The 25,941-nt window shown below is 37.6% G+C and overlaps 1 protein-coding gene and 2 long non-coding RNA genes across 4 annotated transcripts in view; 2 read left to right on the forward strand and 1 right to left on the reverse strand.

The window, feature by feature from the left end:
* Positions 1 to 5,250: 5,250 nt before the first annotated feature.
* Positions 5,251 to 24,290, reverse strand: LOC126619191 (leucine-rich repeat receptor protein kinase HPCA1-like). 2 transcript variants are annotated; one of them, XM_050287485.1, is made up of 20 exons: positions 24,064 to 24,290; positions 23,346 to 23,452; positions 20,907 to 21,030; positions 20,723 to 20,794; positions 9,459 to 9,533; positions 9,281 to 9,352; positions 9,029 to 9,190; positions 8,841 to 8,915; positions 8,674 to 8,745; positions 8,504 to 8,575; positions 8,337 to 8,405; positions 8,171 to 8,245; positions 7,982 to 8,053; positions 7,761 to 7,895; positions 7,206 to 7,666; positions 6,970 to 7,119; positions 6,751 to 6,890; positions 6,441 to 6,660; positions 6,094 to 6,329; positions 5,251 to 5,952 (listed from the first exon to the last, which is right to left on the reverse strand). In XM_050287485.1, the coding sequence occupies exons 1-20, from the start codon at positions 24,105 to 24,107 to the stop codon at positions 5,440 to 5,442; spliced, it is 2,946 nt and encodes a 981-aa protein (XP_050143442.1). In that variant the 5' UTR covers positions 24,108 to 24,290; the 3' UTR covers positions 5,251 to 5,439. The 2 variants fall into 2 exon arrangements, with proteins under 2 accessions (XP_050143442.1, XP_050143443.1); XM_050287486.1 differs by lacking the exon at positions 6,970 to 7,119.
* Positions 7,303 to 25,941, forward strand: part of LOC126619205 (uncharacterized) — a 35,815-nt gene continuing 17,176 nt past the window's right edge. The window contains exon 1 of the long non-coding RNA XR_007621994.1: positions 7,303 to 7,383. This is a non-coding gene — a long non-coding RNA (uncharacterized LOC126619205). The remainder of the gene's footprint in view (positions 7,384 to 25,941) is intronic.
* Positions 18,522 to 20,088, forward strand: LOC126619204 (uncharacterized). Its single transcript, XR_007621993.1, has 4 exons — positions 18,522 to 18,616; positions 19,327 to 19,396; positions 19,677 to 19,770; positions 20,003 to 20,088. It is a non-coding gene; the product is annotated as an uncharacterized LOC126619204 (long non-coding RNA).

A 25,941-nucleotide genomic window follows, 5' to 3' on the forward strand; every position in this document is an offset into this window, starting at 1 on the left:
TTTTGATTTGTGCCAATTGCACCATCTTCGTTAACAGAAACTCATGACAAACATAAAGCAACATCTTCCTCACATGTCCAATTACGACCTCTAATATGCTCTCTTGCCATGTTGAACAATTTGGAAATGGAAAGAAATGGTAGAAAGATAAATTGGAAGAATTGTAGGAGAAAATTAAGTTTTGTGTGGATGTGTTGAACAAATACATAGGTATTTATAAAGTTTTTGGGTGAATTTTGAGTTAAATAGTTTTTTAAAATTATTTTAGCCGTTGGATTTAAATTTGGGCTATTAGATCTTTTTTTTTTACTGTTAGATTTGATTATATTCGATCTCAGTCGTTGAATTCAATGTATTTTAAAATAACGTATTTAAAAAAATTAAATTTGAATATGGACCATTGGATCAACCAACAATCCTTTAAACCAAGCCCTTGGATTCAAATTATAGTCGTTGGGATTTTTGGGTGGCCGACAAATGACTGACAGCGGGGCCCACCCCTATCGGGAAAGGTTTGCAAGTGCACCGCGTGGGGCGCGTTGGAGCGTGACCGGGCTGAGACTGGCCTAATTGCCAACGAGTTCAGTAGCACCAGGGGGAATTTTGGGGGGCATTTGGCCCAACTTTAACATTTGGCATTTAGCCCAATGTTTTTAGCATGGGTTGGAGATTGTTTGAGGGGGAGGGGAATTTGGGGGTAATTAGGCATTTAGCCCACCATTGGAGATGATCTAACGTTTGTGAGGATATCACTCGTCACTGGACTCCTCTTCCTTTTTATAAAGCCAAAAATAGGAGCAATATCCCCTTTATATACGTGTGTGTGTGTGTGTATACAGACGCGTAGTGATATTATTTTACATTTGTGTTTCTAAAAAGAACATAGGCCATCTACAATAATGGAAGGCTAAACATAGTGCTTAACTATGTTTTAGCCCATCAAATTTTAAGACTATTTTAGGGTTAAATTTTTTATTTACAACTATGCAAGGCTATAATTGATTTCTCTTGATATTATATTACTTTACAAACTTAGACCTAGTTTGGGAGTGAGGTGCTTAAAAAAAAAGTACCCATGAAAAAAAGCTGTGAGGGTTTTAGGTGTTTGGTAAACTGAAAAAAAAAGGCTTATTTTGAAAGCTGCTGTGAGAATAAGCTGAAATCAAAGGAAAAAGCTGAAGCTGCTATTTGCAGCTTTGGAAAACTGGCTTTTTTTCAAAGCACACGTAGCTACAATGCTTCTTTAATGAAAAGACCCACTATTAGGCTGCTTTTTTTTTTCCAAAAGCACTTTTACAAAAAAGTTTACCAAACACTCTGCTGATTTATTTCACAGCCGCTTATTCTCACAGCACAACCGCTTATTCTCACAGCAGTTTTTTTTCAAAGTACAGCAATACCAAACCAGCCCTTAGTCTACTTTGAGGTTGCATGTTGCATTCGATGTGGCCAAACTTAGTCTAATTCTTTTAGCCTTATTCTCTTTAGCCCTTTGATTAGCTACTAATTTTGTCAATTTTAGAGCTTAATGTTGCCTTAGTCCTTTGACTAGAGATGACCTCGTAAAATGAGTTCTTTGTCACCTTAGTGTTTTAGTCCAGTGTTATGCTTAAGTTTCCCTACATATGACTTGTCATAATGAAATGCAAAATGAGGATGAATTTTTGTTCCATACAAGTTGTTCTCGTGTATTTGGTACGGATATATCTGTTTACTACCCAATAAACTATAGATTATACACTTACACATTATTTATTATAAACTTTTTTTATTGTTTTAGTTCTATTTATGTTTGGTAGTTAACTATGGTATCTGAATTTCAGAAATGTCACCAAATTACAAAAATAGAGGCAGTTGCTTGCCCGATGATCTATTAATTTTCTCGATTTGTTAAACTAGTCTTTGTCATTTATTTATTTTTTTTTTTTTTGTCGATAATACAAACCTTTTATTTTGGTAAAAATAAAATAGTGTTCCTTTTTTTTTGTCAAAAGAGTGAATAATATTAAATACAAATCAAAATGTTACATTAGACACCAGAGTATTAAACAGCCACTCTGGCTCGAAATCATCCCAAGAATGAACACCCCCCCCCCCACACACACACACGCGTGACATAAAATGCCACCAGATGCACAACCTCATTACAGGCACGAGGAGTATAAATAAACTCAACAGAACATAATTGTTGCTTAATAGCATTGATATCCCACAAAATACCTTCCATGGTTGCCTCTGGTTGCAAATTTCTATGAAGCATGTCAACAAGGACCTTTGAATCGATTTCCAATTGAACAGATCCAAAGCCCCTTTCCACACAAGCCAATACAACCAACCTAAGTGCTTCTGCTTCCGCCATGATGCTCGAACCACACAGTACCTTCCCCACACCGCCTACACATTTGAAAATGCCCACAAAATCCCTCGCTACCCACCCATATCCTCCCACAACAGAACGATTACACCAAGCTCCATCACAATTAATTTTTATTGTTCCAAACAGCGGCTTTACTCACCCATCAGAACTCACCCATCAGAACTCACCTTTCTCCCTTCCTGCCCACATACTAGGCACTACACCAGCTCTCCATCACTTCCTACTATCTCCTCCCATTGTTGCCAAAGTAAATGCATTGCAACATTGGGCTCTACCTCAATCTTCTCAAACACCACACTATTACAATACTTCCATATTCTCCATAAACCACAAACCACCCATCGCAAAAGTGCACAAACCTCTACCTTCTTACCATACTTCACACACAACTAATTCCAACACTCCAGAAAATCATCTCCTACCACCATAGTCACATCTAATTGGACTGGAGATCCAAACCAAAAAAACACGAGCAAATAGGCATCTAAAAAAAAGATGTACCTGTGTTTCCTCCTCACATTCATAGAAAGGACAACTAGTGTCCAAGCGGATCCCCCACCGTTGCAAATTGGTACGGACTGCAAGAATATTCCGACATCCTCTCCAAACAAAATGGCACAGCTTGGAAGGGACCTTCAATCTCCATAGAGCCTTCCATACCGCATCCTTGCTATCGTCCCTACTGGATTGCTTCACTCCTTTCCGTCCAAGTTCTCCATTTTGATTCATCTCCTGAGATACCAGATACCTTGACTTCACTGAATATACCCCATTTCGAGTATAATGCCAAATGATACGATCAGAACACCTAAACTGGCTCAGCAACATACTCAGAATAATATGTGCTTCGTCTTCATTAAAACACCTCTTAATTACCTCCCATTTCCATGTACCTCCAATGGACACCATATCGGCAACCATCTTAGGCATCTTCGTATGTCTTGAAATAGGCCGAAACGTCCTTGGTGTGGGCAATCAAGGATCCTTCACAACCTGAATACTTCTCCCATCACCAACCCTCCATCGTATACTGGCCTTCAATATTTTCCTCCCCTGCAAAATCCCCTTCCATCACCATGAGGTTCCCCATCCCACCAAAGCTTCAAGAAATGACGAATTAGGGTAATATTTGGCTTGGAGTACTTTAGTCAATAGCGAATCCGGATTGCATATAAGATGCCACCCCACCTTAGCCAACATTGCTAAATTAAATTCAACAATCTCCTTAAATCCGAGACCTCCAGAAGCCTTCATTTTTGCAACTTTATGCTAAGCAATCCAATGGACACCCTTTTTCGTCTTCTGATCCCTCCACCAAAATCGTGCTATAATTTGCTCAATCTCCTTTGCCAACTGGATAGTGTTCCTTTATTTGGATGATAAAATAAGTCTTTATCATTACCTAAGTTTTTATCAGATTTTGCCTTATATTTGAAATCGAACAATAGGGGTAAAAGTTAATTTTAGAGAGAAAAGGATGGAAGGATTGCTAGTAGATAATTAAATACATGTTAGAATCGGGTAATTAAGGCATGGAAAGATTGTTGGGCTCGTGTGGGAGTGCTTCCTTGCAGGAAACGCTTCAAGTATTTTTCTAAAATTCACTTGTATTTTTATTAAAGATGATTTCAAAAGCATTTTCACTGAAAATGCTTTCGACTATTTTAAAAGCTTCCAAACAAACGCTTAATTTTTTATGTATGCTTGCTCATATTTTCAATTTTTTTTTTGTGAAAATGTGATTATTGAGTAACACTCACCCACTTTTGCGACCATTGAGTTTTACACCATTTGTAAGCAGTTTCACCATTTATTATTTTACATAAGTATTTTTATTGAATATTTAATCTTGTGAAGCAAATGGTCATTTACTACATTGTGGAAATGTGTTGAATCCTTGCATGACGGCGCGAGTTTAAATTATGTTGATGGCTAATCTAACAAAATTTATCGTTTGACAAAAAAAAAAAAACGTAAAAATCAACCAAAAATATTTGTGACCACGATCAAATCCGTTTTGACAGTCGGAACATCTCTGAAATGTCCTACATAAATTTTTAATCGCAAATCTGGTTACAAATCGTGAGTGTTAACTCACCCTTCAGTAAAAATTCAACTGTTGAGGTTTCAAACAATCTTTTTCCTGGAAGCAAAGTAGTTGCGGCCGTCCAACAACTAAACTAATTCAACCGTTTTGGTGTATTTCGGGAAAAGAAGCCAAGTCATATAGATATAGCTACCAAATTCAGAAGTTGATCAAAAGTGAAGAAAAAAATGTTGGCCGCATAAAAGAGCCTTATCTTTGAAAGACATGTCTGAAGATTCAACAACGCCGGAAAACTTCACGTTCCCTAGGGCTGCGGTTGCAGCGTTCAGGTTGGGATTCATCGATGCGGGATACAGTGGAGACTGGTCGAGGATTGGAGCCATCTCAAAAGAGAGTGAGGAGTTGCTCAAGGTTGCTGCATTTCTAGTTGTTCCCTTATGTTTGTTTCTCATTTTTTTCTTTCTCCAAAGAAGTTGACGATTGAATTTTTAAGATGGGATTGTGTATTTGTGTATAGTTAGAAGTGTGGAGTGAAATGATTCTCTGAATTTCAATTCTGCTAAAATTGCTTTTTTTTGGAACAGCGTTGAAATTTTATTAAATTCAAGTGCTTTTTGAAAAATAGTTTGAAGTGTTTCTTATCATAAGTACTTTTTAAGTTTTTCTACCTCAAAGAGAGACTTTTTTTATAGGGAGCAACTCTGCTAATAAGGCTACTAGTGTAAACATGTCGAAATTTCTATTATATATTCAAATGATTTATTTCAGTGCTTTCTAAAAAAGCACTCAGGTGCTGCTTCTCCTCGAAGAAATGTTAGAAAGCACGTTTAAAGAAGTCTTGCATCAAATCCAAAAGATCTAAGACACAATGTAAAAATATTACATGCCTATTTGTCAGTTGAAATCAAGAACGCTACGTATTCTTTTGCTACATTTTTGTATATATGGATACAGAAAATTACAATTACGAAAGAAGAAATTAATTGACACAAAACTTCGTTGCACTTCATAATTACTACTTGGGTTTGATTTTCGCTGAAACAGTGTATCCACCGCTGTAATCAAGGGAGCCGGTGCTGTCATTGAATTCCTTTTTCGGCAAGCCACCGTTGTAGGGATGTTTCGGAGCACCCTTTGATGCTGCAAACTCTGTGGCTGATGAAGATGCTGATGTTGAGTTTGTGTTCATCCCATCGTTCTGCAGAATGGTTTCGATAGCCTTCACAACTTCACTCATCGTGGGACGATCTGCAGCTGATTCTTCGACACATTGCATGGCTAGCTCCAAGAACCTCCCAAACCCAATAAGAGTTCCTGAGTTTCGAATGTTTCGATCTATTAACTCCCTCAAACCGTAATGCTCTTCGTCATTCTTGTCCATCACCAACTGTACCTCGCGGACAATGTATTTTCCCTTCTCGATTGGCTGCCTAGCAGTTATCAGTTCAAGCATAACGACTCCAAAGCTGTATACATCGCTCTTCTCGGTCAATTGTTGAGTCATGTAGTACTCAGGATCCAGATAGCCCTGAAAGTGTAGACAGTAACTAACAATACAAGAAATGTTGAAACTGGAAAACACGATTTTCCTGCTTAGTGCTTACCCTAGCAGATCACATTTTAGGTAGTTATAAATGATAACATTCGAAATGCTTAATTGTAAACTTACCATTGTTCCTTTGACCTGAGTCGATACATGTCCTTTTCCACTGTCATTGACCAGCTTCGACAGGCCAAAATCTGCAACCTTCGCCGTTAAATGTTCATCTAATAGAATATTGGTGGACTTCACATCTCTGTGAATTATAGGAGGATTTGCAAGCTCATGTAGGTAAGCCAGTCCTCTTGCCGAGCCAAGAGTGATTTGGAGTCGCCTCTTCCAATCGAGATGAATACCAGATCTCCCTGCAACTCGTATTAGAACAAATCTTATCATTACATGTTAAATCAATGGTACTAAATGAAGCACATAAAACTAAAAATATGAAATAGCGAAAAGTAAAATCTAAAACTGACCTGACAAGCTTTCCCTAAGTGTTCCATTAGGCATATACTCGTAAACCAGCATCTGCTCTCCTTGTTCGAAACAGAATCCCAAAAGACCAACAACATTTTTGTGATGAACGCGAGAGAGCAACTCAATTTCAGTCGTGAACTCGACACCTCCCTGCATTGATCCTTGCTGAGCTCTTTTGATTGCTATCACTTGTCCATCAGAAAGCATGCCCCTGTAAACCTATGGATAGCCAACCGAAAAGTACAGAAAAAAAATATTTTAGCTTCAAGCACAATTTCATAGATGTTACTGAATGAGTTGTATATATACCTTCCCGTAGCCGCCAGATCCTATCTCATTACTGTCAGAGAAATTATTGGTGCACTTCTTAAGCTCATCATACGAAAACCATCTTGCTCCCTTTAACTGTGGTGCACTGCCACTATCATTTCCGCTTGGCACCCAAGAAGCTGGAAGATAGAGGAGAGTAGTGAATATAAGCTGAGCAGTATCTAGTATTAGTGACAGAATTTCAGAATGATTTCTTACCGAAAGGTCTGCTTAAACCAATGGCTCTTTCCACACGTTTCCTTAGCCTAATGGCGTAAATTCCTACTACCACAAGGCCCAGAACAAGAACGAGACAACTAACTGATATCCCAACAATAACACCAGTGCTCATAAAGCTTTTATGTGTGTCTGAAACAATTCGGGTTTTTTACTGTCATTTTAATTGATCTTCTAATGCAGGGAAGGTGTATATGAACACTGTGATTTAAAATTACCTGGGAAATTATATTGAGCTGGAATAAAAACGAAGGGTCCAAACCCGTCTGGCGGAATGTAAGGCTGACTGCTCATATCAAAACCAATCCTGATAATCTCAGACCTATTAAAATATGTTCCTGTAGGTGGAAAGAGAGCCACATGTACTTTAAGATGGTCATCGTTGTCGAAGAAAGGGTTATCAAGTGACACTGAACCGGGAGTGAGGTGAAGTTTCACCCATTGTTCTAGGGATTGAAACAGAGTCACATTTGTCAATTCCCTGAAAGTGGGCGCTCGGAAATCCAGTGTTCCTTCAAAAGGATATCCACATTGACAACTCTGAGGGCTTGGCTGCTGACCCCCGGGGCATGTAATGGATGGACAATCCGTGCTAGTAGCATACGGTTTTGTATTTGATTGTGGAGGCTGACAGTACGGACTCGAGCTAGATTCATTGCACAATGGGTTCCCAACAAGTCTGCAATATGAAAAAGTCACAACTAAGAATGATTGTCCCATGAAAATACAGAACATCATAGAAAATTAAGATCGAGGCCTGTGAACCATCTTACATTAATGTATTTTTGTACTTATAACTCTGGGTTATTCTCTGAATCTGATTGTTCTGCAGATCAACAAGCGTCAGTTGCGGACTGATGTAATCACCCATGTTAAATGTGTCGTTAAACGCGTTGTTTTTCAGTTTCCTGTCGAGTAACAGAAAAGATGAATGGCCAGTTTACTGAAATTGCAGCACGTAGATGAATTATTCCGTTATTCTCCTTATACTTACACTTGCTGCAATGACTGTATGCTGAACATCTGCTCTGGCACAGTCCCTTGAAGTGCTACATTTTCTAAAACGCTGGCATCATAACAGTAAATAATTTCAAAATGATATCACAATAAATTTTTCACTGTCCTTTTCCAAGGCTCATCAATATATACCAAGACATTTTCATGTAACCTCCACCAGACTTACATAGTGGTGAGCGAGGGCAAGGTTGAGATCCAACCCGGAGCTTCTGATGGATCAAACGAGTTGTAACTAAGGTCTCTGAAGTAAAATCATTAGGATTTATCAGTACAACACAAGAACAACCCGGAAAACTGAAACTGCAAATGACAGCTCCATGCCATGTACTCACACATAATTGAGGGCATTCAATCCAGTTAGGTCGGGTAAAGGGCCGTCCAAATTGTTGTGCGCGATATTTCTGTAAGAGAATATAAAAACCGTGTAAAAGCTGATTAACCATCACTAAGATTACGGTAAAAGCACACCAAAGTATTTTCTTTGAGAGTTTGTACTCACAATTTACTGAGATTTTTTAGGTTGGAGATATTTGAGGAGACTGGTCCCGTCAGAGCATTCCTATCAAGCCGCCTGTTGCAGAAAAGAACGGTTTTAGTCTAATAAGTGTCAAGAAGCAGATACGCTTAAATGTGGAGGAAAAAGAAAATTCAAGATGGCTTTTTACTCACAGAACCTCGAGAGTCTGAACGGAAAATATTGTTGATGGAATAGTCCCAGTGAATCTATTTCCATCAAACAATCTGCAAATAAAGAATGACAAGCAGTTTAAGCATAGAACATAAACTGATAGATAGGATCCGGACAAATTAGAAACTGATCGTTTGGATCAACTTACATATGGATCAGTGTCATCTTGGAGCTGAAAAGTCTGGGTGGAATGGTACCTGAAAGCTGGTTCTGGTTCAAATGGCTGCAAATTCATATAATCTGTTTTAAGTTTACGCAATAAGCAGTGGCATAATCCTTACTAGAATTTCATTTTCTTTCCCGAATGGAGAGAGTTTCAAAACGGAAAATACTCACAAATGTTTAGCGTTAAACAGTTGGTCTAAGCCGGGGGTAGTGCCGCTCGAAACTGGGAGAGGTCCAGTCAACTGATTGTCTGCCAGGTCCAGCCAATAGAGGTTGGAGAGATTACCCAAAGAAGCAGGTATACTACCGGTGAAGTTATTCGTATTCAAAGCCCTGAGAAAAACCAAAGTTATATAAACTTGGGAAAAGAAAAACATCATATTGGTTTGCACTAACAGTATGAATAATTAGTCCAATTCTTACAAGAAGGTTAGCTCTCCAAGTTTCCCCAATTCACTTGGAATAATTCCAGAGAAGCTGCAACCAGCTAGGATCCTAAAAGATGGAAACAATCTTGTATAATTATCCGAGATAAAAAGTCATGTTCCATAAACGTTCAAAAGGTGCAGATGTGAAAAATTGCTTGGTGAATTGTTCTTACAGGATGTGTAGATTGCTCAGAACCCCTAATCGTGGAGAGAGAGAACCGGTGAGGCCCTTGTTGAATGATAGATCCCTGCAACATTAACGTTTCAGCTTCGTTACAAAAAGAATTCCATCCCGACTCTCATGAAATGGTAGAACTCTCTTAGTTATAGGATGGCAACGGTTCGGTTTGGGACGGACATGCTATATCCATCTCCATAACCACGAAAATTAACCATATTCATAATTGCAAATTAACTATCGGGATTATCCATAACCATATTCACCGGTTAACGGATTTTCAATCGATTATCGGTTATATCCATCTTCGTCAAAAAATTTAAAAAAAAATTATATTCATCCAATTGATGCACTATAAATTTTAGTAGATACTAATTCCATCATTAAATAGCAACATCCAAGTATGTTGATGCACAAAATCAGTGAGGATTTTGGTACAACAGAAAGTATTAAGTTTGTGACCTTCGCTAGATTGCTCCGGTCACTAGTGTAGATAAATATGTAAATGGATAGAGACAAGGAAGCAAACACAAGATGTACGTGGTTCACCCTGATTGGCTACGTCCACGGAGTAGAGGAGTTCCCATTAATTATGATGGGTTTACACAAGTACATAGGTTCAAGCTCTCCTTTAGTGAGTACTAGTGAATGATTTAGTACAAATGACATTAGGCAATATTGTGGGAGAATTATCTCCTTTTATAGAAGAGAGTTTCTAGCTTTGTTCTGACATTGACATGTATCGTGTTGTGATTGGCTTTTGATCTTGACACATGTCGCGCTATGATTGGATTCTGATGTCAACACGTGTCGCACTGTAATTGGCCTCCTGGTTGGAGGGAAACTCATTTAGGTCATTGACGGTATAACGTTGACCGGTGTTTGGTAGTTTCGGGATTGGTCAAGTATGGTACAAACAAATTACAAAAAACATAACAATATATTTGAAGCTGTTTATGATAAGCCAATATGATAAATTGGTCCAATAAAAAAAAAGGACAAAAGCAAATACGAAAGGAAGACAAAACAAATTGATTTAATGAATTAATTTCTTGATAGTGAGACTCTTGAAGAGAGATGAATCTGATAAACTTGGAATATTTCATAATTGATATATAAAATGATTCAATGAATTAATTTGGTTAAGTATAACAATAAGAGTATTGAATTGATAAGGTTGTTGGCATGCCCCATGCATGATGTCTGGTGCATAATAAAGATATTATAGGGTTTGATGCATGCATAATGAATTAGTATAGGGAGGTTCAGTAAGTTGAATAAAATTATATTATATATCAAATATATATATATACACACACACACACAATATATTCGGTTCGGATTCGGGGACGAATATGAATTGGGGACTCCTATAACCATATCCAAAACCATAACCGAATAAAGTTCACGGTTTTTCCCCATATCCATATTATACCCAAATTTTTATATCAAATCCAATCCATTCGGGCGGTTATCCACGATTATCGGGTTTAACGGTTAGAATTGTCATCCCTACTTAGTTACACTTAGGGCCTCACGCGTTGAGAATTAAAGAATTTTGAACGCGCCTCACGCTCTGAGAACCAAAAACCCAGAAATAACCTGTTCGTGCTTTTTTCTGGGTGAAGTCCTCGAGGATGGGTGGAGAATCAGTTTCTTCACCGATTGAATTTGGAGCTAATGGTGCTGATTCTTCCCGATCTGGTAAGAGAATTCATGGGATTGATGGACCGAATTTGGATGCTGAACGTGACATGATTGATCTGCACTTGGAGCCTAATGTGAGTTTCAAAGACAAGCTTATGAAATCAACTCGGTGACTTGACTCGGTTGCTGTTCCTGATTTTTAGTGTGATCTTGATCTCATTGACGGGGACGTTTCCTTCTCTCATGAGGTGAAAGGGCCTATTGTTAGACCATCTTCAACCGAAGGCTAGCCAGATGGCTCGTTTCAGCCTTCTGGCCCTCCAAGATATTAATATTTTAATAAATAGTATAGGGCATATTTGCCTTCATCTCCAATCGAGGGCCATAGGGCTTGTTTTAGCCCTGTCACAAAACACCGTCTTTAATCGAAGGCCAAAGAGCCACATGACCAAACATAATTTATTATTTACATTTAAAAACTACAACAACTTAAATTTAAAAACTACAACTTAAATTTAAAAACAACATTAACTTAAATTTTTTAAATTCATAAAAAAAAAAAATTTGGCCCAAAAAAAAAATTGAATCCAACGGTAACTAGCTGTTGCATATGAAAATTTGGCCTAGCATTCTTGTTTGATATAACCGACAACAATATTTTTATATTGTTGTTGGTTATATCCGACAGGAATACTCAAATTTCTGGCCCAACCTAGGGCTGGCTGGTTGGCTCATTTGGGCCAGCCGATTGGCCCTTTGGCCTAACCCTCGGTTGGAGACGGTTTTCGGGCATTTTTTGGCCCTCTGGCCCACCCTTCGGTTGGAGATGGTCTTACGTTATCTAAAAAAGCTGTGAAGAAATTTGGTAAGGATTGGCATGATGCTTTGGTCATCAAACTTCTTGGGCGATTGCGCACTTATAATTTTTTGTTGAACATGTTAAGGCAAAAATGGCAATTAAAATGAGGTATGCAGCTTATTGACATTGATCATGATTTTAATATTGTTAAATTTGATTTGGAAGAGGATAAGGAGTTTGTTTTAACTGGTGGACCTTGGATAATTGCGGGTCAGTATTTGATGATTCAAAAATGGAGACTAGGATTTGTGCCTGCAACTGAGGTTATTACTCATATGGCTATATGGTTTAGGATACTGGGTGTTCCAATTAAGTATTTTAATGTTTGGGCAATGAGGAAGATAGGTTGTGTGCTGGGAAAACTGTTGAAGATTGATGTAAACACCAATCCTCAATACAGGGGCAAATTTGCTAGAATTTGTGTTGAGATTGATGTGACTAAGCCTCTTGAAGCGTTTATTCAAATTAATAAAGGAAGGTACGATTTGGAGTACGAGGGTATGCCAGAAATTTGTTTCAGATGTGGTTGCTATGGGCATAAGAGGGAGAGCTATCCTTGGAGCATTGATCCTATGGCGGAAAAGGTTGATGGTGGTGAAAATGAGAGTAATAGTATGAACATCAATGAGCTTATAGTAAAGTCTGCTCAAAGTAGCGATGATGTTTTTACTATTCATGGTACATGGATGCAAGTTAAGCCTAGTGGTAGACCTCGAAAAATAAATAATGGACATGGAGGTGTGGATGTTTCTTTTAATGGGTAGGGGTCAAGGTTCAGTGCGCTTAATGGGGAAGATAAAAGTCTGAATGAAGGCAATGTGGGAAGTGGCATAAATGGTGAGAAAGGTGAGGGTCTATTGAAAGGAAAATTTGGGTGGCTAGGAAGAAGAAGGAAACTGGTGATTGGGATGCACTTGCTGAAATCTCTAACTTTGGTCGTAAGCCACATGCTCCTTCCCGACTGAGCACTGATAATTTGGGGCAGCTAAGACAACCTTTGGTGAAAAGGTCAAGTTCTAGTTCGATTAGTAATGTTGAGGCTTAGTCGTTCAAATTTAATTTTAATGCCTTCAAGACTGATATGTACTATGGTTCAAATATGTCGAAGGGAACATGTATTTTTGGTCACCAACCATCCAATGCAAGTGGCAACGGCGTTGAGTTAGCTACGTGTGATCTGGATCCAAGTGAAAAGATGATGAATACTAATCATGCTATTCCAGGTTCAATTATTCAACGATCTTATTCATCCGAGGATTCTTATTCAGCTAAGTCTGATGAGATGTGTGCCTCCCATATGGAGGCAACCCTTATGGGTTGCTAGGCTTTATGCTTTGGTTTTATTTATCTCCTTCATCTTTATGATGAACATTGTAGTATGGAACTCTAGAGGTGCTGGTTGCACCAAGTTTAAACATAATGTTGCAGAGTTAATTAATATTCACCAAATGGAGATTTTGGTTATCTGTGAACCCATGATTAGTGGTCAGAAAGCTATTTCAGTAGTGAAATCTCTTGGTTTTCCATGCTTTGAGATTATGGATGTTGTTGGCTTCTCTGGTGGATTGTGGATGTTGTGGAAGGATTCTAGATTAAAGGTGGAAGTTATCAGTACCATAGACCAAGCTATTTCTGTTGCTGTGAGAGGAGTTGGTCAGAACCATTGGATTTTCACAGATGTCTATGCTAGCCCTTGTGTTACTAAAAGAGAGATATTGTGGGATTATTTGGATTTTGTAGCCGATTGTCATCAATTGCCTTGGTCAATTGTTGGGGATTTTAATATGTTGTGTGTGGAAGATAAACTTGGTGGTGCTCTATTATGCTGATTAAAAGGCTTCAAATCTTGGGTGGATAGGAATTATATGATTGATTTGGGTTTTATTGGTCCTAAATTTACTTGGACTAATAAAAAAGTTTTAGAAAGAATTGATCAAGGGATTTGTAATATGAGTTGGAGGAGCCTTTTCTCTGAAGCTTATGTTCACCATTTCCCGCGAACCAAGTTAGATCACTGCCCAATTAAGATATGCTTAAATTCTCATCATTCATTTTCTCCTAAGCATCGTCCTTTTGGTTTTGAAGCTATGTGGTTAAGGCATGAAAATTTCAAGGAGTTTGTTGATGATTATTGGCGTAATGGTAGAGGTTCGGTTGTTGATAAAACTTGTGCTCTTGTTGAACTGCTTAAGAAGTGGAATATTCAAGTCTTTGGTCATCTGAAATAGAGAAAGCGCAGACTTCTAGCAAGAATTGGTGGGATTCAAAACGCTTTGTGTCATGGGCCTAATAAATCTCTTTCTAAATTTGAGGATGAGTTGATTTCTGAATATAATGTAGTTCTGAATGAGGAGGCTATATATTGGCATCAAAAGTCTCGGTTATGGTGGCTTCAAGAATGTGATCGTAATACAAATTTTTTTCATCTCACTACTATTGTAAGGAGGAGAAGAAATAGAATTGAGGGGCTCATTAACAATCAAGGTGCTTGGATATCGGAGTCTTTTGATTTGAAAAAGTTAGCAGTGGAGTACTTTCAAACTATTTTTTCGCATGGGCAAAAGTCTAAGCAAATGGAATCTCTTCCTAATCTTTTTCCTGATATACATAATGATGATCGTGAAGCTCTTATCAAAGATATCGATATGGTTGAAGTCAAGGAAAGCCTTTTTAATATTGGAGGCCTTAAAGCTCTAGGTATTAAGGGTTTTCCTGCTTGCTTTTATCAAAGTCAGTGGAATATATGTGCTAATGATATCTTTGAAATGGTATGGAATGCTTTTCAGTCAAGGAGATTGCATGAGAGGTTAAACAGTGTGATGATAACTTTGGTCCCTAAAATTGATAATCCTCAACAAATGTTGAATTTTAGACTTATTAGTCTTTGTTGCACTCTTTATAAAGAGCTCTCTAAAATCATTGTTGCTAGAATCAGTCCTCTTTTGGCTCATCTGATTAGTCATAATCAGGCTAGTTTTGTTCCTGGTAGACAAATTTTTTACAATATCCTTATTGCTCAAGAAATTATTCACAAGTTCAGAATTTGAAAAGGCCAAAAAGGATTTTTAGCTTGGAAAATTGATCTCTCCAAGGCTTATAACAGACTTAATTGGAAGTTTATTGAGTATGTATTGAATGAGGTTGGGTTGCCTTCGAATTTGGTTTAACATATAATGGAATGTGTATCCACCGTTAAGTACCAAATTTGTTTCAATGGTGAATTAACAGATTGTTTTACTCCTCAAAACGGTATTCGGCAAGGGGATCATTTGTCCCTTTATTTGTTTGTGCTATGTATTGAGATACTCTCTCATTTAATTTCTGCAACTATGAACAGAGTAAGGTGGAAACCTGTTAAGGCTTCTCAATCTGGACGTGGGGTCTCTCATCTCTTTTTCGCTGATGATTTAATTTTGTTTTCTGAAGCTACTCCAAAGCAAGCAAGATTAATGAAAAGGTTCCTTGAAAATTTTTGCAAAGCTTCTGGTCAAGCTGTTAACTTTGAAAAATATGTTCTTTATTGTTCTCCAAACACGTCCAAGGTTGTTGTTAATAGTATTAGTGCAATTTATGGTTCTCCTATCTCTTAGAGTCTTGGGAATTATATAGGAATGCCTCTATTTCAAACTAGAGTTTCAAAGGCTACTTATTCGGGTGTTATTGATAAAGTTCAGAAGAGGTTGGCAACTTGGAAGAGCAAGGTATTGTCCATGTTTGGAAGAATTACCTTAATTCAAGATGTTACCTCGCCCATACTAGTTTATGCCATGCAAATGATCAAGCTTCCTGCTAGTGTGTGTGAAGAGTTAGACAAGTTGAACAGGAATTTTTTGTGGGGGGATACCGATCAAAAGAAAAAAGTTCATCTATGCCAATGGAGTATGGTTTGCAGACCTAAAAGTAAGGGTGGTTTGGGGATTAAGAGAGCTTGTGTAATAAATCATGCTCTTTTAGCCAAGTTAGGGTAGAGGATTCATGCTAAAGACTTTGGTCTTTGGTCTCAAATTTATCAGGCCAAGTATTTGAAAAGGTTATTCTATTTTAGACCCCAAAATTCATGAAAGAACCGAGTGTTCTTATTCTTGGAAAGGAATTCTGTATGGAGCTAATCTTCTTAAAAAGGGCATGACTTGGAGAATTGGCAATGGTAAGAGTGTGAAATTTTGGAAGGATTCATCGGTCTTAAATGTCCTTTTAATTGAAACTATTGATGTTGCTAATATCACCAATATTGATTGTGTTGTCTCTGAGCTTTTAAGTAATGGTTGGTGGGATCTTGAAAAGCTCAGAGATGTGTTGCCCAAGGATATGGTTGAAAATTTTATATGTCGGCATGCAGGTACTACTGGTGTAGGTATGGATAAAATTATTTGGAGATGTGTTTCAAATGGAGTTTTCATCGTTAAATTAGCTTATAATCTCTTCCTTGATGGAGAAGATTTGCCTGATTCTTACTGGGATTTTATTTGGAAAATTAATGTTCCACCTAAGCTAAAAGTTTTTCTTTGGTTGATGAGTAAAGGGAGATTGCTTTTTAATGAGCAGCAAGTTAGAAGACAAATAACTTCTGATTCTTCTTGTATGATTTGTTGTAACAACCTATCCCAGATTTATTTACGAATTTTACGGAACGAATGGGTATTTCTGTAATTTTACGAAAAAGAGGATATTTAATTTGGGATTGCCTTAAAACCTTAAAGAGTGAGCCGGGTGGGACCCTTTTCTTTTTGGTTTCCCGGTCTCCCTTCCCCATGGCTACCAAGTCCTCTTTCTTTCTCCCCCTTCTTCTCTGTTCTCTTCCTGGCTTTCTCTTCACTCTTTCCCCCGAAACTCTCCCTCGACCTCACCCTTCTCTCCTCATCGACGAACTCACACACACACAAACATACATACACACGGGCAGTTACCATCACACCATCGTCACCACCAATTGGACCCTCTTATCTCTCTGATAAGGTAAGTCGAACTCACCTCTAAATCTTCCTAAATCGGGTTAAGAAAAGTGATTAGGTAGCTTTTGAGACGTTTTGGGATGTTTTTAGACGCATGAATACCCAGGGAAAACTCTTTCTAGTTTTCCGGCGAAGGTCCGTGAATCTCAGGCCATTTGTTGGCCAATCCCGACCTCGACACGTCTCATCTTGGTACTACTCGAATCCTCACTCTTTATCTTCATTTTGGTATATTATATGGTGACCTTTAGTTGAGTCTCGGGCCTTTGGGCCATGGAGCAAGCCCAATTGGATAACCCAAAACCCTTTAACCCAACCCAAAACAATGGGCCGAGCTTAAAGCCCAAACCCATCTAACCCTTCAACCCAACCCTGTGGCCTATTGACCCAGCCCATTAGACCGGCTGTTGACCTGATGGAATATTTCGTGGAATATTCCTGTGTTGACTTTTTGTTGACTTTTTCTAAATTTACCCAGGACCCTTCTTAGGGTAATTCGACGTCCTGAATCCGTTTCTGACGTTCGTTTTTCCAAATTCAATTGTATAGTATAGTTTTATTAATTGGGACCCTGTATGTGCTTAGGGGCAATTGTTATGGCGTTTTTGTCTTCGCTAGTTTGCGTAGCACTTCAGCGGTAAAGTATCTGTGAATTAGTGTTCTTTGTAGTTTATCTAATGGATGACGATATACTACTTACGAACATGTTTTTACACACCATCTTTATAGTATATATGATGGATGACTATATACTATGAAGTGGCTTTGAGTTATATGATATATGTTTTTTTAGAATATTATGTTCAATGTTTTGTGTGTATCTAGTGGTCACTGTTCTGCCTACAGGCGAGGATTTGTTGTTGGTTACGGGCCGAGAGATATAATTTCTAGCTTTGGGCCTAGAGACATGGAGCTGGCTATAATACCTTGAAAAATTTTAAATATATGTTTATGAGGACAAATTTATCAAAAAAGGGAAAATATGAAAATACCCTTAGTTGGCTAAATTGAATTTTTCGAGGACATATTTTATCCTCGTATATCTTATCATATTTCTTGACATATCTGGATAGAGGACGATTCCACCAACGTGTAGGCAAAAACCGTTTGTGAAATGGAGTTATAACGAAGAAGTTATTAACGATTGCAGTTGAGGACAAAATAGTCATGTTACCATTTATTTTGGAAGGCTCCAGAAAATCTGGAGCAATGGGAGTGTCACGTGAAAGGCAGTGAGAGGGTGGAGAGCACGGGACCAATCAAGGAAGAAGGAAATGAGGGAAATGAGAGAATGAAATAAGGGGAAAGAACTAAGTCTTCCTTCAACCCGTTTTCTCCATATTTTTCGATCGTTTTCCATCAGATTTCCCACGAATTGGACCGAGCCACCACTCCCAATCATCATCTAGCCTTTCCTTCTTCCATTTCCATCCAAATTTAGAAGAAAATTGGTTGTAAATGGGTGAAGAACGTCGGTGGGTGCGACGGGTTCGTGAGATGATTCCTCAAATCTTGAAGCTATTTCCTGCAATTACCACCACTAAAACACTTTTCTAGTGGCCAGGAACAAAGCCCAAACATTGGTTGGGGTGGTGGAGCACCGAAGGTGACGGATCGAAACCACTAATTTCTAGGGTTTCCGACTGGTTCGAGTGAAATTGAGGTGTTTCCATGCCGAATTGCACTTTGGCCTAGGTATGAAAGTTGTTCCTCTCATTGAACTCTACTTGCTTATGAAGTTTGGAAATTTTTAGAGTTCGTTGGAATTAGGGGTTTCCTTTCGTCGAAAACCACCACGTGCGGCGACGCATGGCCAGTGGGCCGATGCTGCCAATTTCGATATTCTAAAATCATATTTGACATGCATTTGGTGTGATTCACTTGTTTGAACGTAGTTATTGATTGTTAGTCACTTGAATGATTTTCAGAAATGAGTTAGAAATTGAATTGGTGAACTATGAATGGCTCGATCCCTTCATAGGGTACGTAGACAGTCTAATGAGAAGGTTAGATGCAGCCATAATAAAATAATTGAGATTAATCTTTTATTGAAAATTGGCTAAGAAAAGGAATTTGGGCATATCTTAGTAATTAGCTTCCGAAGTAAATTTTGGGTCGTTACACGGGCATTGGGTCGGGAGACAATAAACTCTGGCTTCGGGCACAGAGACATGGTTGTTGGCTAAGGGCCGGGAGATATTGTTATTGGATACCATTATTTAGCACACTATATACAAGATATGTTTTATGAAATGTTTTATGGCATGCTAGGGTTTTTGGAAACCTATCACATATTATGCTATTAGTTTTCATAAAACTTTGGGGGTTAGTATGTTGTTAACTGTTTCAGTGTTATTATATATATATCAACTTAGACCATTCATGTTTGTTTTGCACCCCCTCAGGATTTAGAATCGAGGCGTACAATCCTGGAATCAAGGCACTTCCGTATTGGCATCTTCGAGTCCTCTCGGTGTAAGACCCATTACCTTGTCCATTCAATTTTATTTTATTTGTTTTAGTGTTCTAGTTAGTCATATGCTTTGAACACGTTCCTTAAATGTATATTCATTACCTTTAAATTTCTATTGTTTTATTCATATTTTTGGTTCTCATGCATTTTAATACGGCTTCGTCACTTTTGGGTGTCGGCCAGCACGTGCCTACCTTGGTGTTCGGGGAATATCAGGATCGGGCATGTCACTTATTGTGGACCAATTGAATCTATTGCTCATATTTTTAAAGATTATTCCAGGGTTGTGTGTATTTGAGAAAGTATGGGAGTTCTAAGGCAATTGAGGAATGCCCAAAATCTTGAGTTTAAGGCTTGGCTGCTGGCAAATCTGAAAGTAAGTTCAAAAAGGACCAATAAGGGTGCTTGGGGTACTCTTTTCCTTTTTATTTACTGGTATATTTGTAAATTGAGAAACAAGCAGATTTTTTATGTCAATTTTGTCATGCCTATGGATCTAAAAACAATCATCGTGAGAGATATGGCTGAATGGTTGAAGGCTTGTGTGAAGTCTTCCGTTAATCCTGTCAAGAGGCAAATTTCACTCACTTGGGATCATCCTGATGTAGGTTGGTGTACGCTAAATGTGGATAGATCTAGAAGGACAAATTCTAGTCGAATTAGGGCTGGTGGCGTACTAAGAGATCATAATGGCAACTGGTTAGGTGGCTTTGCTGCGAATTTGGGACAAAGGCAAGTTTGTGATGCTGAATTATGGAGTTTATACATTGGTTTACAGCTTGCTATTGATAAGGGTGCTACTGATCTTCATATTGAGATGGATTCCAAGGCTATTGTTATGTTATTGAAGCAAACCCAAGTTGATAATTTCCATCCTTTGGAGACTATGCATAGATGCAAATTAATGATGAGACAATTAAGGAGGTGTGAATTGAATCACATTTACAGAGAAAAGAATATTGTGGCGAATTAGTTGGCTAGCTAGAGTTATAATATGGATATTGGTGTTCTTGTTTTTTATAAGCCTCCTATTTAGATTAGATCAGCTCTCATTGATGATGATGCTGGAGTCCCTTTGACTCGTTTTGCTGTTGTTTTGCAGTTCTCTTTGGGTTGTAATCTCCCTTCTTGACAAAAAAAAGAAAAAAAAGAAAAAAAAAAGAATTCCATCCCTAATCAAGATTGAGCTAAACAAAATAACTGACACTGCAAAAATAAAACATGTTTTATGCATATTTTTATAATTAGACATCAAATTTGTTATGTTGCTCAGTTGATAATTTACTGCAAACATAATGCTGGTATGAAAGAGGAACAATCACACTCACAAGGATCTTAACTCAGAAAGCTCTACGATGTCGCTTTCAATTTTCCCTTTCACGTTCATTCCTGATAATCCCCTGCACAGTGAACATCAGAAGAGGTTATGGTTCAAAATCCGATTAAGAAAGTAAGCAAGAATGCCCATAATTACAACGATCACATTAGAATTCGAAGATGAACAACACTCACAATTCAGTCACCCTCAAACCGTTGCAAGTGATGCCATCCCAGCGCTCCCCACATGGATCGTTTGACTTGCCCCAGCTGGGTGGAACATTGCTCCATGTCTGCCTCAAGGATTGGAGTGCATTAGCTGGATCAACACACATTTAAATCAATCAACTACCCTTAATAGGAACAATGAGGGTTTAGAATCAAATTTAACCAAAACTTCAAAATAATTCACATTAGACCAAAATTAAATGGACTAATTGCTAATTACATTGTAACGACTCGTCTCAGATATTATGTAATGGGAGGGCAATTTCATAATTTCACTATGGGTGAGATATTTTATTTTAAATTGGGTTTGATGATTGGTCTTAATTAGAGAGCCACTTGGGGCCCACTCTTACAAATTTGTCCCCCGACCCACTATTCCCTCTCCCTTTTTTTCTTCCCGACCCGTGACCTAAGACCCAACCTAAAACCAACCCAAACCTTGGGCCTTTGTGACCCAAGCCCAAATTTGTATCAAACCCAACCCAGGTTCAACCCAATAACCTAACCATTGGGCCATGCAATCGGCCCAAACCCAAAGCCCAATCTACTACCCATTAGCTTAGGCCCTAACCCACTAACCTAACCCTAACCTAAGTCCAAAACCCTAAACCCTAACTAGTTCCAACCTAACCCATTTGACCCAGACCTGTTTGACTGACCCATTTGACCGTTGACTTCCGATCACCGCTGACCGTTGACCGTTGACTGGTCAATGTTGACTTTTGGGTTGACTTTTTAGGGTTTCGTCCAAGACCCCTCATAGACTAAATTCGACGTCCTGAATTCGTTTTCAATGTCCATTTTCACAAATTAAATCATTTTAGTATAGTTTTATTAATTGCTACGCTTATGTGCTTAGGTGCAATTGTTAGTGATATTTCCATCCACGCTTATTTGCACGGCTCTTCGCCAACGGTGTAAGGTAAGTGGACCCCTTCCAAAATGCATGTTTTAATTTTTAGAAATGCATACATGAAAAGCATGGTTTAATGGCTACATTTTATGAAACGTTTATGAGTAAATTAGTTTCATGCTTTACGATTTACCATGCTTTATCAATTTTATGTTCTTCGTAGTATATATGATTGATGACTATATACTACGAATAGGTTTTACGATATGACGTTTTAGCTACTGAGCTCTGATTAAAATAGATATTAGAAATATTATGTTAATGTCCTTATGTACTTAGTGGTTATTCGAATGTTACTGCTTATGGGCAAACAATACTTATATGATTGGCTACGGCCGGGTGTGGGTTGGATACATATGATATATATATATATATATATATATATATGATTGGCTACGGCCGAGTGTGGGTTGGATACATATGATTGGCTTTGACCTAACGTTTGGTTGGTGCCAACAGGTGGGAGATATATGATTGGCTTCGGCCAAGCGTGTGTAGGGCCTACGGGTGGAAGATATTTATATTGGCTTCGGCCAGGAGATGTAGTGCCTACAAGCGAATGATACTACCTACGGGCGAATGATCTACCTACGAGCGCGTGTTGTAGAACCTTCAGATGACTGAAGAAGTGTTCTATATGCCTTCGAGCGAATGAAATATTATATATATGTATATGCCTTATATATATACCACTACTAAGCACACTATATATAATATATGTTTTATGAATGTTTTTATGGCATGCTAGGGTTTTGGAAAACCTATTATATATTATGTTATTGAGTTTTCATAAACTTTGGGGGTTAGTACATTGTTGAATAACTATTTTTGTACTACTTATATATCAACTTGGTCCACTCATATTTTGTTTTGTGCCATCTCAAGACTTAGAATCAAGGCGTACAATCCTTGCGTCAAGGCATTCCCGCATCGACATCTTTGAGTCCTCTCAGTGTAGGACCCATCTCTTTGCTCATTCAATTTTATATTATTCTTTTTTAGTGTTTATGATTAGTTGTATGCTCTGAACACGTTCCTCAATTGCATAAGCATTGTAATTAAATTTATCATTTTTATTTATGTTCGTTACTTCACATGCATGTTAGTATGGCTTTGTCACCTTCGGGTGTTGACCAGCACGTGCCTACCTCGAGTATTTGGAGAATATCGGGGTCGGGTGTGTCAACACACACGAAAGAATCTACACCAAGGTGATATCCCAAACCAATCACATTGTGTCACTGTTTTTACTTTCCCATATAATAACAGATGATTGACTTGGAATATTGTCACGAAGAATAAGAAGATGAACATGATATCACAAAAAACCTATCAAGTCAACGGATATGATGCTAGCTTTGAAATTGTAGACCAAAAGTAGAAACTACACAAAACCCAATTTTCCCATGAATTAAGAGATCAATATATATATATATATATATATATATATATATATATGTATGTATGTATTGATATTTAAGACTATTACATACCATCATCCGGGTGTGTAGAAGAAGAGACCACATGAATTCCAGAGAAGCAGAAAGCCAGAAAGAGCAGCAGTAGCCGCATGGTTGCCTTGGGAAATTTGTGTGTGAATCTGTGAGACCGATCAGCTAGTAAGCAGAAGCCAAAAAGCACATTTGTACAAAATTTTACTTCCTTGAAATGTAAAAAAAAAACACTTTTCAAACATATCTTCTTCCACTATACCAACTACTACACCACTTGGATGTTTGGAGTTTTATTTAATGAAGAAAATTAAGAGTCCCACGCATGCATGTACATGCCAAATCTCCATGTTCCCACCAAGCAACCAAAAAAGTGCTTTTTTTTTGGAAGCTCTGCTTATTTCTGAGCAATGAAGCTGGATTTCCTGAGTTGGGTTATTTCAACTGTCTCCAAAAAAATACCCTGCAGGCTACAATATCTAGAGAGAGAGAAACTAGAGAGAGAGAGAGAGAGAGAAAGGTTTAGGGCTGGCTTTTTTCAGCTTCTTTTAAATGATTAAGCCTTGTCGTAGAAGCCAAAGCAATTTGATTAAACCCACAAACCAAAATCATCTGATCTTTCCAGTTAGTCCGGAACAAAAAACAACCATCATCCTCATCACTCTCTATCCGTAATCATAGTCCATTAGCATAGAATTAGATTAAATTAAACTAATTAAATAAAGTGATTAAATTAATTAAATAAAGTGGGAGGTTTTACCGTTTCCTCCGCCTGTCCGCGCGATTTGAGAGAACAAAACGCATAATACAAATACAATGAAGGCAGCAATATGAACAAGCAAAGCAGGTTTCTTTTGAATATATGACCAAATGGGACTCTCAATTAAATTATGAAAATTAATTAAGATTACAACTTGCAAATTAAAGGCGACGGGCTTCTCCTCCTTCGGCTGGGACCGATTCCTGGTTTCATCCATTTTCTTGTTGAATGAAATAATGAACACGGTTTGGTCGTTTTCTAAGGAAATATCTTATATGTTCAGAACTAATCAAAATTAGATAACGATATATCGATCACATAATAAGGACATAACAATCAAATATCGACAATCAACAATTGTAATTTAAAAAAAAATCAATTTGACCAATTAAAATTAAGAAACAATACATGTGTTAATTCTTCCTCCTTCAGCCATGACATGATATGATTTGGTCATATTATTATCGAAATTTTTCATTCTTTTTATCACCATCTAACAACCATCTATACAAAAATTTATTCGTTTGGACACAATTTAGTCATCCATATATGTCAGACCAATCGACAGTCATGATAACAAGTAACATCCTCATTATGAACCATCAATTTGTGTGATTCATATGAATAACTAAAGGATTTCTAAATCAAATAATTTTTTTAAAGATGTTCATTTGGAAGAAAAATAACTTTTTATATGTAAGGAGTAAAATAATATATATATATATATAGTAATTGTTTATATGGTCATTCTTTCTTAAGTGTATTGCCCGTCTTAAATGAGAAGAACTTACATGCAATTAGTTTGGTAAATTGATTGTATTCGTGTCTAGGTTGACACACTAAAACATACGAGGACGCATTATAGGCTTAAAAGATATTGAACAAGTTATAACACATGACCACACGTTATTAACAGAGATGCTGCCAATAGTCCTTGCAAGCAAGTTTCTCTCGTATTTTAGAAATACATGGCATTAAAACAACATATAAGTTAAACCCTAATTAATCTGCAACTAGGAACCAGTTTTCGTAAGAAATGGATAAGAGGAGTAAGGAGTAAGGACGACCTATGGTGTGTCTGTAACTAATGTCATTGCCTCCACTTGGTGGTGGTGACGGTTGAGGCCATTTTTATGAAGGTAGGGTCTTCTTCTCCTTTTGTTTTCTTAGCATTCAAGCATATTTAATCAAAGATTAGATCCCCATGATTGTTGAATAAAAATTTACATCTTATTCAAACAGACGATTTCTAGAGTGTGACTGTGTCTACAACAACAATAAAGCCTTATTTCATTAAGTGGGGTTGACTATATAAATCTTAGAACATTATTGCGCTCAGTTTTGAATCAAGTCTTCCACTAGCTCCAAATACTCGATGTGTTTCTTAAAGTTTCCTTCCAAGTCTTTCTCTACTCCTTTCGCCCTAAGCCTCTGTCTCGTAATTGTATTTTCTAACCGGAACATCTATATATGCCTTCGTTTCACATGATCAAACCACCTTAACCAAGACTGTCTAATAAATAAAATATGGGAAATTTTATATAGACCCATTTATCCTCTTTCTACACCCAACTTATTATTTTTTATTTTGAAATTCCAAATGTGCCCAATAATTCTCTTTCTAAACCCAACAAGCACAAAAATAAATAAATAAATTAGCAATAGGCAACTCCAGCCACCTTATCTCTTCAAACCTCAATTTCTAACCTCCCCAACTCCCCACCGCCACCTCCCTTACCACCCACAACAATTTGGAAATTAGAACATTATTCCCAACAACCCACAATTAAAAAACCCAAAAGAAACATGTAAATATATATATATAAATATATATATATATATATATATATTTTTTTTTTTTTTTGGAAAAATTAATGG

The sequence above is a fragment of the Malus sylvestris genome, chromosome 4 (genome assembly GCF_916048215.2).
Source record: "Malus sylvestris chromosome 4, drMalSylv7.2, whole genome shotgun sequence".
Classification (NCBI taxonomy): domain Eukaryota; kingdom Viridiplantae; phylum Streptophyta; class Magnoliopsida; order Rosales; family Rosaceae; genus Malus; species Malus sylvestris.